The 15,080-nt window shown below is 40.2% G+C and overlaps 1 protein-coding gene across 1 annotated transcript; it reads left to right on the top strand.

The window, feature by feature from the left end:
- The first annotated feature begins 570 nt into the window (after nt 1-570).
- On the top strand, nt 571-12,378 carry LOC125690660 (cytochrome b5). Its single transcript, XM_048939297.1, has 5 exons — nt 571-793; nt 6,836-6,964; nt 8,773-8,802; nt 10,387-10,421; nt 11,244-12,378. The coding sequence occupies exons 1-5, from the start codon at nt 650-652 to the stop codon at nt 11,320-11,322; spliced, it is 417 nt and encodes a 138-aa protein (XP_048795254.1). The 5' UTR covers nt 571-649; the 3' UTR covers nt 11,323-12,378.
- The last annotated feature ends 2,702 nt before the right edge of the window (nt 12,379-15,080 follow it).

Here is a 15,080-nt window from a genome sequence, read left to right as displayed (position 1 = left end):
CAGTGAATCAGGATGCTGCCGACCTGAAGGAGTTGACATACAGCTGCTCTGGAGCTGGGTTTTACCTCAAATAAAACTGAAGGAAAACAGGGCAACTGTGTGTGGAAGATCGCAGCCGAGAGAAGGCGAGGGAACAGCACCTGACCCCTCAGAACGGTGGGGAGGCGCTAACGAAGGCCGTGAGGGCGCACCTGCGGCAGGAGCGTAGGGCGGTCCCGTGAAGCGCTCCACCTCACGGCCACAGCGCGGCGCCAACAGCGCCTCCCGCCCGAGCAGCCACAGCGGAGTGCGGCCTGAGGGGAAGATAAGCGGGCAGGAGTCCGCGCGCCTCTGGCTGACTGAGGGGAGGCGGCGCACGTGACCGAGTCACGCGGAGAGCGCCGATCGCGCCCAGGGAGGAGGAGACCTGGAGCGCACACCCCACATCTGTGGCGACATCGTTAGCCCCGCCCTGTACATGGGATCCGCCAATCCCCGGCCGGTAGCGTGATGACTTCTTTGAAAGACATACCCTTTCGCCAATGAGAGAGCAAGAAGTGGAGGGGGGAGGCGGGTGGTGATAGGCTGTTGGCGGGGCTGTATTTGGCGTCCGCGCGTGAGAGCGGGGCTGTGGTGAGTCGCGGCGGTGTGCTGTCTGTCGGGTGGTGACATGGTGGGCTCCAGCGAAGCCGGCGGTGAGGCGTGGCGGGGCCGCTACTATCGGCTGGAGGAGGTGCAGAAGCATAACAACAGCCAGAGCACCTGGATCATCGTGCACAACCGCATCTACGACATCACCAAGTTCCTGGATGAAGTGAGTGCCCGCGAGCGGGAAGTGTCCGTAGGGGGCGGTCGGCTGTGGGCTCCGGGCGGCTCTCGGGGCGGCGGCTGTCCCCGAGCGTCGCCTAGGCAGTGGTGGGAACCGGCTGCTGCTTGCGTTAGGCTTGCCTCGTTTGCAGCGCAGCCCTCTCGGTGCAGCTCCGTTCCCGAGGGAACTTCTTAAATATCTGGCTGTTCCACGTGTTGACGACTCCGCGGAATGGCACTCTTGGGTTAAAATGGTCCGTAGTTATACTTTATTGTTTGCCCTCTTTGCATGCTTTTGGTAGCTGGCTGACTTCAGAAGTGAAGTACTGATTTTTGTAGACCTAAGGCACTCTAAGGTATTTACACGTGACAGATAAGAAGAAACTCATGCTGGCCGCATGCTGGTGCATCCTGGGTTATGGTAAATGCTTCTCAGCAAAGCAGGAATTACATTAGCTGTTTCTATAATATTACTGGTCAAACTCTGTACCCCCTATGGCTTCTTCTTGCAGGAGCTGAAAAGCTTAATGTATTTCAGTAATTAATTCTAGGCTACTGAAATAAGGCTACTGGTCCTTCTGAGAGAGTGCTGCTAAAACATCATCTCACTCTTTCCTGATAGGAGATTACACATGAGTATCAGTTTACCAGGGAGTGAAGAACTGGAAACAGCAGCAAGCTTCACCAGTCTTATTCCTTAGTTCAGCATGAAATTCTTCTAGCTGCCGCCTTAAACTATGGAAATATTCCCTTAGGGCTTCTGGAGTCGAACACTTTCCAATGCTTCACTGTTAAAGACACTGGATGTTCTCATGCTTAAGATGTGAATGGTGGTGCTGCCTTTCACTACATTACAGTACTTAGGGGGTATGTTTTGTCTGTGCAGCTGCAGTCTCTACTAAAAGCTTGTAGATGCTTTGTGGAACTTGGGCTTGGGGAACCATCAGCCTTTGTCAATACTGAATTGAATTTAGTAGGTGGTGTGAGGTATACACAGTGTGACTGCATTAGCTTAGTTTCCTAAGGCCAAGGCTTAATAAGATGAAGTGCTGGAGAAGAAAAGGGTTACATACTTTGATATCTTACTGTAGGTAAAGACTCCAGCAACCGCTTTTTTTTTTTTCCTCTCCAAGTGGAAACTCTCTTACTCTCTTAAATTTTATAATTTGAATATATATCTGAATTTTCTTTTATATCAAGGTATATCCTCTTAAGATGGGTAATCCCAAGAGCTCAGTTTTTGGAGTGTGCTGTCTGAACATGTTTGACATGAAAGACCATGCTTGAGACTGGGAACTTTGGTACCATCTTCTTCATTTAAAGGCTGTTGGAACCCATGTTACTGCAACTTTGGGAAACTTTTTTATAGTTTCGGGTCTGGCATCCTCTAGGAAAAATTAGTTATTAGAAGTGATTGTGTACTCACAGCAGGATATTATGGCTTTAGCTGTACTGCAGATAATTAAATACATTTATAATATTAAATGTAAATTAATGAGTTAAGCATGGTGGTAACGTTTGATCATGTTTTTAGGCAAGTAAATAAAGCACAGCTTTATTTACTTTATTTATGGCACAGGCTTTGACAGCAATCTAACAAGCTAAACAAGTAGTTTAGTATATTAAAAAAAAATAAAAACCAAAAAACAAAATAATCAGTGTTCTGATCTCTGCTTCCTCTTGCCTAATTTCTTAGGTCCTCCTAATTTCTTTGATGGAATCTTGGTTGGATTGCTTAAGCTTGGCCAATGTGAATAAGAACGCCTCTACCTCACAGAAGTTGTGTGTTCTGGAAGCATGCTATGAAATGTGTTGAATATTCACCTAGTGTTAACTTCATGTTTAAGTTACTTTATCATTTCAAAGATTGATTTGGAAACACGATTCAGAGTGAAAGCATTAATGGCCAATGTAGGCTTTCTTCATAAGCTGAGAACTTGTGCTTTCATAGCACTTCCTAAATGGGATGGAGAGCTCTCTCAAAACGGGTTTTGGAATGCTGATTGAATTAAATGCAGAAAAAAGAAATACTGTTTTACTGTGCCAGAATGAAAAAATGGCCTCTCTGCCATGTGGCAGTGAATTCACAGTTTTGTGATATGGTGATATTCTTCTGGAAGATGGGTATAAGTTAATGAATAGCTTACATCAAAAGGTGCCAGTAGGAGCACACTGTTAAGTCTGTCCATATACCACGTGAATTCTTATTGCAAGACTGCAAGACCTTGCAGTCTAAAGATTAAAGCCAGTGTTATGGTGAAACTTGCAGGGGGATTTAAAAATGCTTTGAAAAAGAGCAATTCTTAGCATTCTTCCTGTGAAACACTGCAGGCTGTAATTGTTTTGGAGAAGTGGGTGCTCAACCAGTGAGTGTTTTCTTTGCACTGTGTATAAAACCCTAATGATGGCTTTCAAAAATACAACTCACAAGAAGGACAACTCTTCTATGCCCCTTAAGTCTTATGTGATTGCAGAATTTCTGTTCTGCAACTCTAACAGTTGATGGAACTAATTTGGAGAACTCCTAACTGTGTGAAAGTGTCCTTAAAAGACTAACAGCTGTTTGCTTTTCTACACAGTAGAGCCAAAGGTTCTCAGGGCATTTCTGTCTCTGCTTCTGGTGTATTTTGTAGAATACAAAACTGGTGGAGGCCTTCAGTTATCTCCTCAAAACTTAAATTGGACTGAAAACTCAATTCACCCCTCAAGTATGGGGGGCAGGATGGGGTGATAAGAATGGTGAATTATGGTAGTTAAACTTAAACAATCTTGGACTATGACACTGGGGAAGTTGCGTGACTGTGGCAAGAGGGAGAAGATCTAATAGGTGTTCTGGATGAAGTAACTGCAGACTTTTGACCCAGATGACAACAGTGAATTTAACTGCTTAGTTGCTTTATCTAAATCTAAATGTGCTGCTATAAGGAATTAGTCTATGCTGCCTTGCTACAAACTTCCGTTACGCATGTAACTTAGATATCTATGTTGTTAAATTGGGACAGTCTTTGGAACGAGCTAGAGTAGTTTGAGCAGCAAAAACCTTTTCATTTCGATTGAACCACAGATTTATCAGCAAAAATACTTACTTCAAAAGGACTTTGGTTTAGGGGTCATTAGTGGTATAGTCCATGAACTTCTACTTCCAGAAAGCTTTTCTAATTGCAGTGGAAGTTCTGGTAGAAAGTTTTTGCTTATCATGTGGAAATATGAACCAAGGCTGTGCACAGACAAACTTTGAGAGGACTCACTGGACTGTGGAAAATGGGGAGCTTTTGATAGAGAAGTCATTTCTTGTCATTTGTGAGGCTTTATGTTTTCTCTTTTTTGTCAGGGGAAGTCAAGTCTTTTTGTTGTTTGCTTGTTTGCAGGCAGGCTGTAAATTTTCATTTTTAAACAGAGCTATTGTCAAAACAAGATGTGTGAAGTTTCAAAGTACTTTTGTCTAGTAGGTTACTGGTAATGTCTTCTGCTATTTGGATTAAGTTGGAAATGTGTTTATCTCTAGTGTAGTCCTGCTGATACAAGGGGAAGAGTACCACTGGTCCAGCTTCGGTGGCAGAGGTCAGAGTGAATTTGACTCCAGCAGCTGCTGTGTAGCAGGGCATTGGTCATGGTCACGCTTCCTCTATGATGACACTGACTGCAGAACCATGGTATTGGAGGAATCAGTTGCTGCTCAAACTGAAAACAAATTCACCCGAGGGAGACTGGAGTGCCTTTTGGAACTGTTTGTGTAGCTCCATGATTATAGTAGTACAAGGGAAGTATTTGGGAACGCAGTAGTGGATGACTGTACTGCAGTCAGCAGTCTGCAGGTGGTTTGTTAAAGTGCCCCGTGGAATGGCTTTAACTTAGATGCAGTTGTATGCTAGGAATCCACTTGTTTGGCAACTGGCTGAAGTTAATGGTGTTCTATCTGTCTACTTCTGTGAATGAGTAGGGCTTGGATTCACTTCAATACGTGAATTTGAATGTACTTGGTATTAGAGCTTTATAAATTGCATAACTTTATTTCCTTTTTGCTAGTTGTTGACGACTTCGTTGGCAAGCATGTTTTCCAAGGAATTTTGCTGCCTTTTCTGCTGAAGGTGTACATACACTTGACAGTAATCTTTCCACGTGGCTTTTCATGGTCAATACAGCATGCCTCTGTGGATGGTGTATTTCTGAGAGCACAGTTCTTGAACATAGTATAAAAATATTGCTGTAACTGAGTCTTCACAGAATTCATTCAACAATATCTAGAACCTGTTAGATCCAAGTTCAACATTTTAGACTTGGACTTGAATGATCCCTAAACTTTTGTTCACTCCTTTCCCTGAATACTTATCAGGCTGTATTCAAGGGCAAGATTTTAGTGAGCATGCCATGTTTGCAAGCCTGTTTGCGTAATCTTTACTCTGCATGCACTCTCTTAACCTTTTTTGGTGCAGCTACTATGGCTGATAGCTCTATCAGCTGCTTAATCTTGCTTTTGCTGAGTCATACTAAAGATCCTTTGCCATTCTAGGTTTTTTTTTGTTTTTTTTTTCCAGGGAAAACAGCCTTGCTTTTGAGCAGCTTTCTCAATCTGTAAAAACACGTGCCTTTGTGAAGATGAATTCAAGCTTTGGAGTTCTGGCATAGCTGGAATACTGTTGTCTTAATCTATATGAACAAGTCGTCTTTTGTGAAAGAGAAAGGATTGATAACAAGTTAACAATGAGGATTTGAAGTAAATGGTAACTTCAGTTCCTTAGACCAGGAGAAATGTTTGTGTCACTTTAATCTCCTGTAAGAATGGCTTTTCTGTTCAATTACACACTAGGCAAGATAACTTTAAATAGAATTTTTGCGTACATTGATCTTTTTAGATTCTGTAGTCAGAAGCCTTAATAATGGAATTAAGGCACCAACACCTTATTTCTTCTGTCCATTCTCAAGTAGTAGGACTTTATGGTTGCCTTACTCCAAGGCTAAAACAGTCTCAACTTGTTTACCTAACAACTCCTGTTGTTTATGGAATAGCTCCCTGCTTCCAAGTTAAGCAGTGCATCTTTTTGGCAAGTTGCTTATCTGATAACTGATGAACTTGTTGATGCTGAGAACTTGCTCAAGTAGACAATGATGTATTGCTGTGTATATGCAGTTGATTAATGGATAAAAATGTAGAGCTGCATGCAATTCCAAAAGTGCATCGTGGGGAAGAATAAAAGTCAGTGGTTAGCAGGGAGTTTGGTTAAGGGAATAGTGATGAGTTGAGGCACTGAGAGGTGAGTTACTTCTTGCAGTCTCACTGCTTTACCAGCAGTGGAGTCTTGGGATTCCATACTCTGCTAGAATGAAACTGCTTTTTTTGCGTCTTGTATGTGCTTCCAGCACTGCTTAAGCTGCACAAAGTAGCTGGCTTACTGGATAATTATGGAATAACTTTTTTAGGAAAGAACGCCTGGAGGTTAGGAGAGGAGGCTCCATCCTCAGGCTGAAGCTGGGATTACCTAGGTCAGGTCAGGTTCCTCGGGACTGTGGTGAGGCAGGCTTAAAAGGTAGAAATTCTGCAAGCTCTCTGGCCAGCTTATTCCACTGTTTGATTACCTGGTGTAGGGAACCTGCTTTGGTAGGGGAGTTGGACTCGATCTCTGGAGGTCCCTTCCAACCCCTACGATTCTGTGATTCTGTGATTACCCTTTTTATGTGCATCTTCTTTACTGCAACTTATGTTTGGATAGAAATATTTCTATCCAAGTTGTGGAACTGTGAATACAGAGTGTAACTTTAGATAACAGCTTGACTGCTGAAATACTGATTGTTTCTGGTAATGTTCTAAATGCTGCTTTAGCTGCTAGGGTAATGCTTCTTGCTGGTCTGTCACTGGTGAAGTGGAGACCTTTCTTCTTTGATTTTGGTCTCTGAGAAAGCTAAGGCTTTCTGGTTATTTAGAGGGTCTTATATTTGCTCTAAGAAGTCTAGCAAAGACTTCTATTTATTTTCAGAAATAAATAAATGAAATTCCATATTTAGAATAGGGGATGGTTTTCAATAATGAATTCACACTGATTAAAACTTGCAGCACCCGGGTGGAGAAGAAGTCCTCAGGGAGCAAGCTGGGGGAGATGCTACTGAGAACTTTGAAGATGTTGGCCACTCTACAGATGCAAGGGCACTGTCGGAAACATTTATTATTGGGGAGCTTCACCCGGTGAGTATGCAAGAATACCAGTACTTGATGTTTTTGTGTGTAGCTATTTTGCGCTGATATTTTGCTTCAAAATGTGGCGAGTTCCCAGTTTGGTTGGATGCTACTCTGTAGCTCTGGATGGACCTGGTCTGGAGAGAGTCCTCCCTTGTGAAGTGAGTTGACTAGTGCAGAATCGGGATTGTCACATCTCAAACTTGGCTTCTTTGGAATTTTTCATAGCTTTGTTTTTGAATAAGTTGAAAATGGAATCATGCTGTTTCTGGTGCACCCTTTGAGCTTTATAATGAGACTCTGTAATTCTTGAAAGTTATATATCTAACTGTCAAGAACCTTTCTTATATCAACATGCTAAGTGTTTACTTAGCCACTCTCATGCATTCATCATTGTAAATGGTGTGCCAGGCTTCCATCTCAGCCTAGAGCTTTGTATGTATATTTAGAAGACTGCTTCAGCTGAACTGTAGAATTGCAGCGTGGGTGAGGCTGGATGGGACCTCTGGGTCCATCTGGTCCCACCTGTGCTCTAGCAAGGTGCTCAGGCCCATGTCTAGGTGGCTTCTGCAGATGTCTGAGGAGGAGACTGCACAGCTTCTTTGGACAACCTGAGCTAGTGTTCAGTCATCCCCACAGTTAAAGAAGTGCATCCTGATGTTTAGATGGAAAGATGGAAAAATAAATCTGATTCTTTGTCTGTCTTCCCTGTCTTTGGTTCCTTGTGTCTTGTGCTGTGTTGATGTTGCCTGCTTCTTGTCAGTTCCCACTGGATCATGTCACTTTTCTTTTTCTGTACTTTCACACTTACTGTTCCTACCACATGTTTGCTGCCTCAAGTTTTGAAGGATAATTTCTGCTGCCATGGCTGCCTTCTATATGTCGTTTATAAGCTCTCCAATGGCAGTAGTTGAAAACCACTTATGGGAGACCTAGTCAGATAGTGTACAGGGAATTGTACTTTCCATCCCTGCCTGTTCTCTTGTCCTCCCCAGTATTTTGTGTCTTGCTTTTGGGGTGGATATGTACTACTCAAGACCGTGATATCACACTGATCTTGGGGTCAGAGTCCTGATCCTGTACCTATCTGAGGTTCTCTCTTGATGAATATTACTAGTGTAAGCCTCTCCTAATATGAAGTAATTCAGGTCTGGTGCATGTTTGCAGTCCTGCAGATTTGCCATCTGTTTCAGGTGGCAGCTGTTACCGGTAAAATTATTTGTATCCTGGCTGCCAGTACAGTTCATTCTTGTTTGACGGGTGCCTGTTTTCGTTTGGAACAAACATTTCAATAGTTTTGTATACCATACACTTAAAACAGTCACTAAGATGCTGTTTCTTTTGTAATGAATGTGACTGTCCCTCGTAAAGCTTCAGGAGTTTCTGAAAACTCCACAGAACTTGAGACCTTTGCATTGGAGATTATACCAAACTAGTTAGGTAATTGTGCTCAGTAATATGAGTAGGCTTGGTAGGAGTAAGTAGTTGCTATTTAGGGAAATGTGTACTGTGTGGAGACGAAACAAATGTGAAAACACTGGTAGAAGAAATAATTGAGTGCAGAATCAACTTTCACTTCTTTACTGTCTCGTGGCAAATATTATACAAGGAGGTGATCTTGTTTATAGTAGCTGAACAAAATACACTGACATCTCTTTTGCGAGTCTCTTTCCTAGTGGAAAAATAGATACACATTAACAGATGAGAATTGTGAATTGAATTGAGTGATTAAATGTATTTTTTAATTTATTTATTATTTTTATGTCTGGGTGCTCATCTAGATGGTTTTTTTTTTTCTTTTCTTTATTTTCCTGCAGGATGACAGACGGAAGCTTCAGAAACCAGCAGTAAGTGTGTTTCTTGCAATTATTTCTTTTGAGTGTTAGGTGGCGTCTCTGTAAATGGTATATTCAGCAGCAAAAATAATTAACTTTATTTAAGTGTGGTGTTTCAAATCATAAGCCTCTTAAACTTGTTGATCTGGCCTTATAACTTATTTTTCCTGTTAGCTGTTCTTTATTGTAATTTTTGTGGTTTCTAACAAAGAAGTTAAGTCTTATGACATTATACTACAACAAAAAGATGAGTCTAGAATCTGTCAGTGGTTATCTAGTATCTAGTTTAAGAAAAACATTTATAGACAGGATAGATTAAGCTTATACTTTTAAACAACAACAACAAAAAGCAAATGGCTTAACAACATATCGGCAACACTGGTAGATAAAGAATTCAGACAGATTTGATAGCTGTAATATAGATCAGTTAATTTACAATTGTGAACCCTTTTCAAGACGCTATTTGCTTCCTGACTACTGCAGCAGACTTTGATGTCCTGTCAGTGCAGTAGTGTGTTTGTTCCAACATATTCTTCTGTTGTCATTAAAGTTGTGTTAACATTCAGCTTGTGAACTCCTAAAATTAGTGTCTATTAAAGAAGCAAGTAAATCAGAGATGAAACTGCACAGTTGTTGCTGCTGAGCAAGTAGAGGCTGGTCGGTTGGGACCATCTTCTGGCCTTGGCACGTCTGTTTATATAAGGTGTTGCACTTAATAGGTGTTAGGCCATGCTCCACGTGGTTTGACTTTAGGGTTAGTTCTTCATGGAGGTATCCACAAAATCAATAGAGATGGGATTACTGAGCCTTTTTCTTTAAACCTAGCGTTTGTTGTGCATCAACCTGTGACAGGCTTCTGAAAAAGTAGCCTGTTTAGACCTGTGAAAAGATGTGAGGAATCTTTTTCACTTTTTGAGAACGTTTATAGTTCAGTCATACTGAAGGAGTTCATTTTTCTGTTCAGCTTTAATGCTTAGATCTTCAGGGCTGTGTGCAATTGCTAATCCAGAAATGAATAAGTATTCTTAAAAACTGTGCAGCCAGCATTTGATCTTCCAGTGATTTTTTTTCTGTGGAAACTGAATTTTAAAAAAGTGCGTGTCTATATCAAAAGATATAATATAAAATAAATATAAAAGATATAATAACTTGCCTGTAATTCTTATACAGTCTGAAATGCCACACTAACAGACTGAGCTTAATAAGCCTCATTTGGATATAAATCGGGACCTTGCTTCAGTGTAAGAGTCTCATGTATTCATTTGGAGTCCATTCAATTGGATTTTCAGCAAGCAAGTGATCTTTGTCTTTTAGGCCACTAAAACTTTTCATATGTAACCTGAGGTTGAAGTTTCATGGAAATCTGGCAGCAAAATTTCTTGTAGTGTGTTTTTTAATGAATTTTGTTGCAATATTGACTACGGAAACTGCTGCTATCTAGCTTCTTATTCAACAGTTCCGTTACAGGAAAGAGGCAGAGCATTGAGTTGTGCTGAAAGTTAGTCTCCCTTGATCACTTTTGAGAAATTCAGGGGCCAGTTAAGTATGGACAGGAGTATGTGCTTAATGTAAATCTTTCTCTGCTTTGCTTTTTAGGAAACTCTTATTACCACTGCGGAGTCTAATTCCAGGTACAGTATGGCATATGGTACCAAATTTGAAATTACTCACAATAATGTTTCTGAAGTTCAGAATGTTATAGCATCTCTCTGTAGGAAACACAGAGTGGAAGGATGCCGCATAACAAGTTCCATTCTGTGTGTACTATGGTTTGGCATCTGTATGCCATCTTACATGCATGTTAGTGTAATGTCTAGATTGTTTTTTTTCTCACATTGATGTTTATCAGGCTCTACCAAATTGCTTATGCAAGCCCTCATTTCTGGATGCTGTTGGCTGAATAGAAGACATTTGATGCTATTAGTGATGTGTCTTTCCATTTTTAAGATTTGTTGTATCTAAGGGAAACAAGAGGATTGTCTACAAGAAGGAAAATCTGTCGGTGTGGTGGGTGGGCATATGTTCAAACATCATTAAATCATTACTTTTAAAGTTATACTTTGCTTACTGTTGCCCATTGCTGAAACCTCAGAGGAACTTCCTGTACCCCTTGGAATGAGAAGCTGGGTATTTGGAAGTTGTCACATGTTAAGTCCTAAATTTCTATGAAATAGTTTTGGAATGAGTGATATTCTGGGCATGATGCTATGACTTTAAACACATCTGAGGTCTTCCTCTTTTCTAGCAAACAAATCTGTTGTAAGCTTTAGTGCGCAGTCTGAAGAGGACAAACTTTTTTTTCTTGGCTAGAGTGTTACTGGCCTAGGTGTTCTGCTCTTGTCTTCACATTACGTATTTCTTGGGGTGGGAGGGGCAGACTTTATTGAAACTGACTTTTTGAAACTTGCTGGGTGTCACTTCCTAAATTACTTGTTTCAAAAACTTCTTCCTAGTTCATGGTCCAACTGGGTGATCCCGGCAATAGCAGCAATTATTGTTGCCCTGATGTATCGTTCCTACATGGCAGAGTGAGCATCTTACTGGGAACTAATGCAAGAAGAGACTGATCTGGGAGAGAATAGAAGCAATCCTAACCCAATGTATTTCCAGACAAACGCCTGATATCCGAAGATGAATTCAACTTTTTCAAAAAACTGAACAATTCTTTTCTGCTGTGCACTTTTCTTGATGTTGCCTTCTGATTTGCTGTACTGAAGTAATAAAAAGGCAGCATTTCTTTTCGTATAACGACATATTCTCTAATGAATGATTTGATAACTGTATTATTTTCTGTATTAAAATAGTTTTGTAAGCAGCATTCTGATTCTGGTTATATCTTTTTAATCTGTAATGGGTCTGTAGGACTTTCTTTGCATATAAATTTTATAGCTTTAAATTACTACCAAAATTTGTACATGTATTTGTCTATGTACACAGCTTAACTTAAAAATCATGTTGTCTTCTTATATGTGGAATGTTAGAGAAAGAGTCTAATTAAAATAAACATAATGGAAAAAGCTGAGTATAGTAATGAGTACAGGTGTCTGTAAGTGGGTGGGTCCTGCCAGCTGGGCTATAAGAAGATAACTTTCCTTCCCTCTTGCCATGTGCTCTTAGAGTTGTTACAGGTATTCCTGCTGGCAAGCTGTTCTGTTTGACTGCCAAGGGAAAATTAAAAGTAAAATATGAAATCCACTGGCCCAATTACATGTTTCCGTTTTGTGAACTGTTGAACTGTTCTGCAAAAAAGGCAGAAAGTGCGCTTCCACTGAATTCCACTACAGGTAATATAACTGCTACTGAGTAATACTGTTCTTGCCAAGCACTCAGGTGACTCTGAAACTTGTTCTGAAACTTCCAGACTTGTATGCAGTCTTCAACTTTGTCATGGTATGTTGTGAGGGGAAAAAAAGTGATGCTCAGAATCTGTTTTTGATTGTTCTGTTATGTGCTCCTTGGTGCTGTACTATGGAGAGATGACCATTTTCTGTGCTGAATACAGGACTGAAAGTGCATTTTGTGGTGAATTTTTTTATTTTTATTTTTTAGTCATATATAAATGATCATGAATAAAAGTTTAATTGCTTACTTTTTCCTGGCTGAAATATATTCATTTCAATCTTCTGTGAAGCTCTTGGAAGGGATGCTTTTGCTTTTTGGGGCCCTTTTCAGGTGAAACCATTCAATAATGTGTCCTCCAAGTGAAACCCTTTATCAAGTAGGGAAGTTGCATGTGAAATGTGAGATAGTGTATCCCAGTACAGTTAGTGAGAATAAATGTTTCTAACCCCTCTGAGATAAACAGCATGTCCTCAACGCCAGCTAGTGACTGTTAGCAGTGGTTTGCCTTTGTAAGCTCTGACAGTCACCACTTGTAGCACTTGTAGCCCTATTGCAGCGAGTGCCCCCTGGGAGCACCATGGAAAATGCATTCAGTGTAGGTCTGGTATCAAAATGAGCGATAGGAGTTCTGTGATTTCAGATGAGAAACACATCTCTTACACATGCATGACCATAATATGTCACGAATTCCTTATTGGGGGATTCTTTTCACCTTTGAAGCAACTAAGGATCTGTTAAAACCTCTGTTCTTACAGAAAACATCTCACAGTTGACTGTGAAAGTGCTTAGTATCTTACTTTGGTATTCTTGAGTTCTCATCTTGATTTACAACTGTAGGCATTTATGTTTAGAGTAGATCCTATCACTGTATTTGCCTTGGAGACATGACTTGCTGTGTAAACATCAGTGGCTGGGATTTTGTGTAATACTAATTTGTTACTCTGTCCTGTTGTCCCAGCTTTTTCTCTCAATGTAAGGTGAAGCTGAGTTGAAAGTTCAGACTTTGTTGGCTTGTTATAGATTACTTTTAAAAAGGATATATTAACTCTTAAGTTGATATTTAGACTCATGATCTAAGTTTGAAATACTGAAGTTTCTGTTAGTTTTTAAAGTAATGTGTAAATTCACATCTGAGCAAGAAAAAAAGTTTCAGAAAGCTTAACCTTTCAAACAATTTTGCAAGAATTTCAGAAGGGGATAATTATGTCCACATGAGCAAATAGGGTAATGTAATCAAAGTGGATCCAAACAGCAAAATACTTGTTGCAAAAGGTGTTTTTTTTTTCCTTCATTCTTCAGGAGCTTTACTGTGGTATTGTTCTGTTTGCATCCTGTATAGCAGATGCTTATTGGAGGTTGGATTTTACTATGTTATACCCTAGAGTATCTATTCAAGCTCAGCAGAGTAAAAGCAGTCCAGCTGGCACAGAGAATTTCCGTAGTGTGAACTAAAAATGCAGTGAGTGCAGACAAGTAGCAGATGCAAGTTAAAGTGCTACTGTAGGTGCACTGAACTTGTTCCTTGCAGTTGGTGTGTTTGTGTCAGTGCTGGTGTCAGTTGTTCCTGAGAGAAGAGCATGATTGTAGTGGGTTTTTAAATGTGAAATGATGAATGTAAAAAATATATATTAATAATCCTTTTTAAAATAGTAATGTTAGATGGGCATTCCTTAGGGGGTCACATAGGAATTTTGATGAGACTTTATGAATATGAGAGGAAGAAAAAAATGGGGTGTGGTGAGGAATGAATTGCTTTGCTATTGCAAAACGTTTCAGATGAATTAAGGGTAGTCAATATTCTTATGGTTTGGCAGCAAAAAGAAATGAGTGGGCAAAGATCAATTTATTTTCAGAACGAGAATCCTCATCTTCAAATCCCATCAAAGATATTTGCTCTCATTTGCTCTATTTGTCTGGTCATGTCCTTTAATACTAATTTTTGTTTGGACAAGCTGATTTTGGTGATCAATGTTTTAAATTACATGTCATCCCATGTTTACTTGTACAGCAGCACTATTTATACTGCTCTTGTGTCCTAAAGTCATTTGTGTGCTACATTTTTGGCCTTAATTTGACTATGTTCTGTTGTTCAAAAAAGTGCATAGTGAGAAGAGAGCACCTTACAGTGGAGACAGCATTGGCTCCCCCTTGCTTTTTGTGGAATAAAGCCAGCACACTTGTTCGTTTTCTCCCTGTGCTATGTTGGGAAAATAAAATACTATCTTTTTCTCTGGCCTACTTGCCTTGGCACAACAGTCTAATGCCTTTTTCTAAGTTTTGATGCTATGCTGCATTCAGGATTTTGCAGAATGCTGGGGAGGAACTGGCAAGGGAGTAAAAACTAGGCAGGTGGAATCCAGTCACAAATCTGTAAGTCAGTACGTTGGCAGGGACAAAAAGAAAAAAAGTCATTACTGTTTTTGTTTTCTGAATGTTTGATGTTGAGGGTAAATGGATATTTATGAATTCAGAGTCATGCTGACAAACTTGTTGCAGTGTCTTCTGCAAGGCTGGCAGTGAGGATTACTATCTGAAACTGTCAGAATGAATGAGCTAAACATACAAAAGGATTTTAGAAACTATACAAAAGGAGGAGGAGAAAGTTCATACTCCTGTATCCTTCGCTCTGATGACTGTTCAGATCTAAGTCGAAGCTAGTAACCAGTAGATCATTTGAGCAAATTTGAGATTTGCTTTCCTGATTTTACTTTACTTTCCTGTTACATTACATTCCTTCTCCACAGTTAATTCATTATTTGTTGAAATATTTCAAATTGTGGGTGAGCAGACAAACACCCGAATTCATGAGAAATGATGAAATACTACATCTTGTAAGGTGACTAATGCTGAATTTTCTGTTCTTTCTGAAAACCAGTTAGGCTTGTTCTTGATCACCTGACAGGTAAGAGCGTGCATAAAGCAATTTTTGAAATTTTCTTTCCCAGGTT

This window comes from Lagopus muta, chromosome 3 (assembly GCF_023343835.1).
Source record: "Lagopus muta isolate bLagMut1 chromosome 3, bLagMut1 primary, whole genome shotgun sequence".
NCBI classification, from domain to species: Eukaryota; Metazoa; Chordata; class Aves; order Galliformes; family Phasianidae; genus Lagopus; species Lagopus muta.
This window is presented reverse-complemented; position numbering and strand designations above follow the sequence as displayed.

Bases quoted from the DNA above. Each gene is read 5' to 3' on its own strand.
- LOC125690660 (XM_048939297.1), top strand. From the start codon at position 650: ATGGTGGGCTCCAGCGAAGCCGGCGGTGAGGCGTGGCGGGGCCGCTAC. The intron at 794-6,835 runs GTGAGTGCCCGC...TAAAACTTGCAG, and splicing joins TCACCAAGTTCCTGGATGAA to CACCCGGGTGGAGAAGAAGT. The intron at 8,803-10,386 runs GTAAGTGTGTTT...TTTGCTTTTTAG, and splicing joins GGAAGCTTCAGAAACCAGCA to GAAACTCTTATTACCACTGC.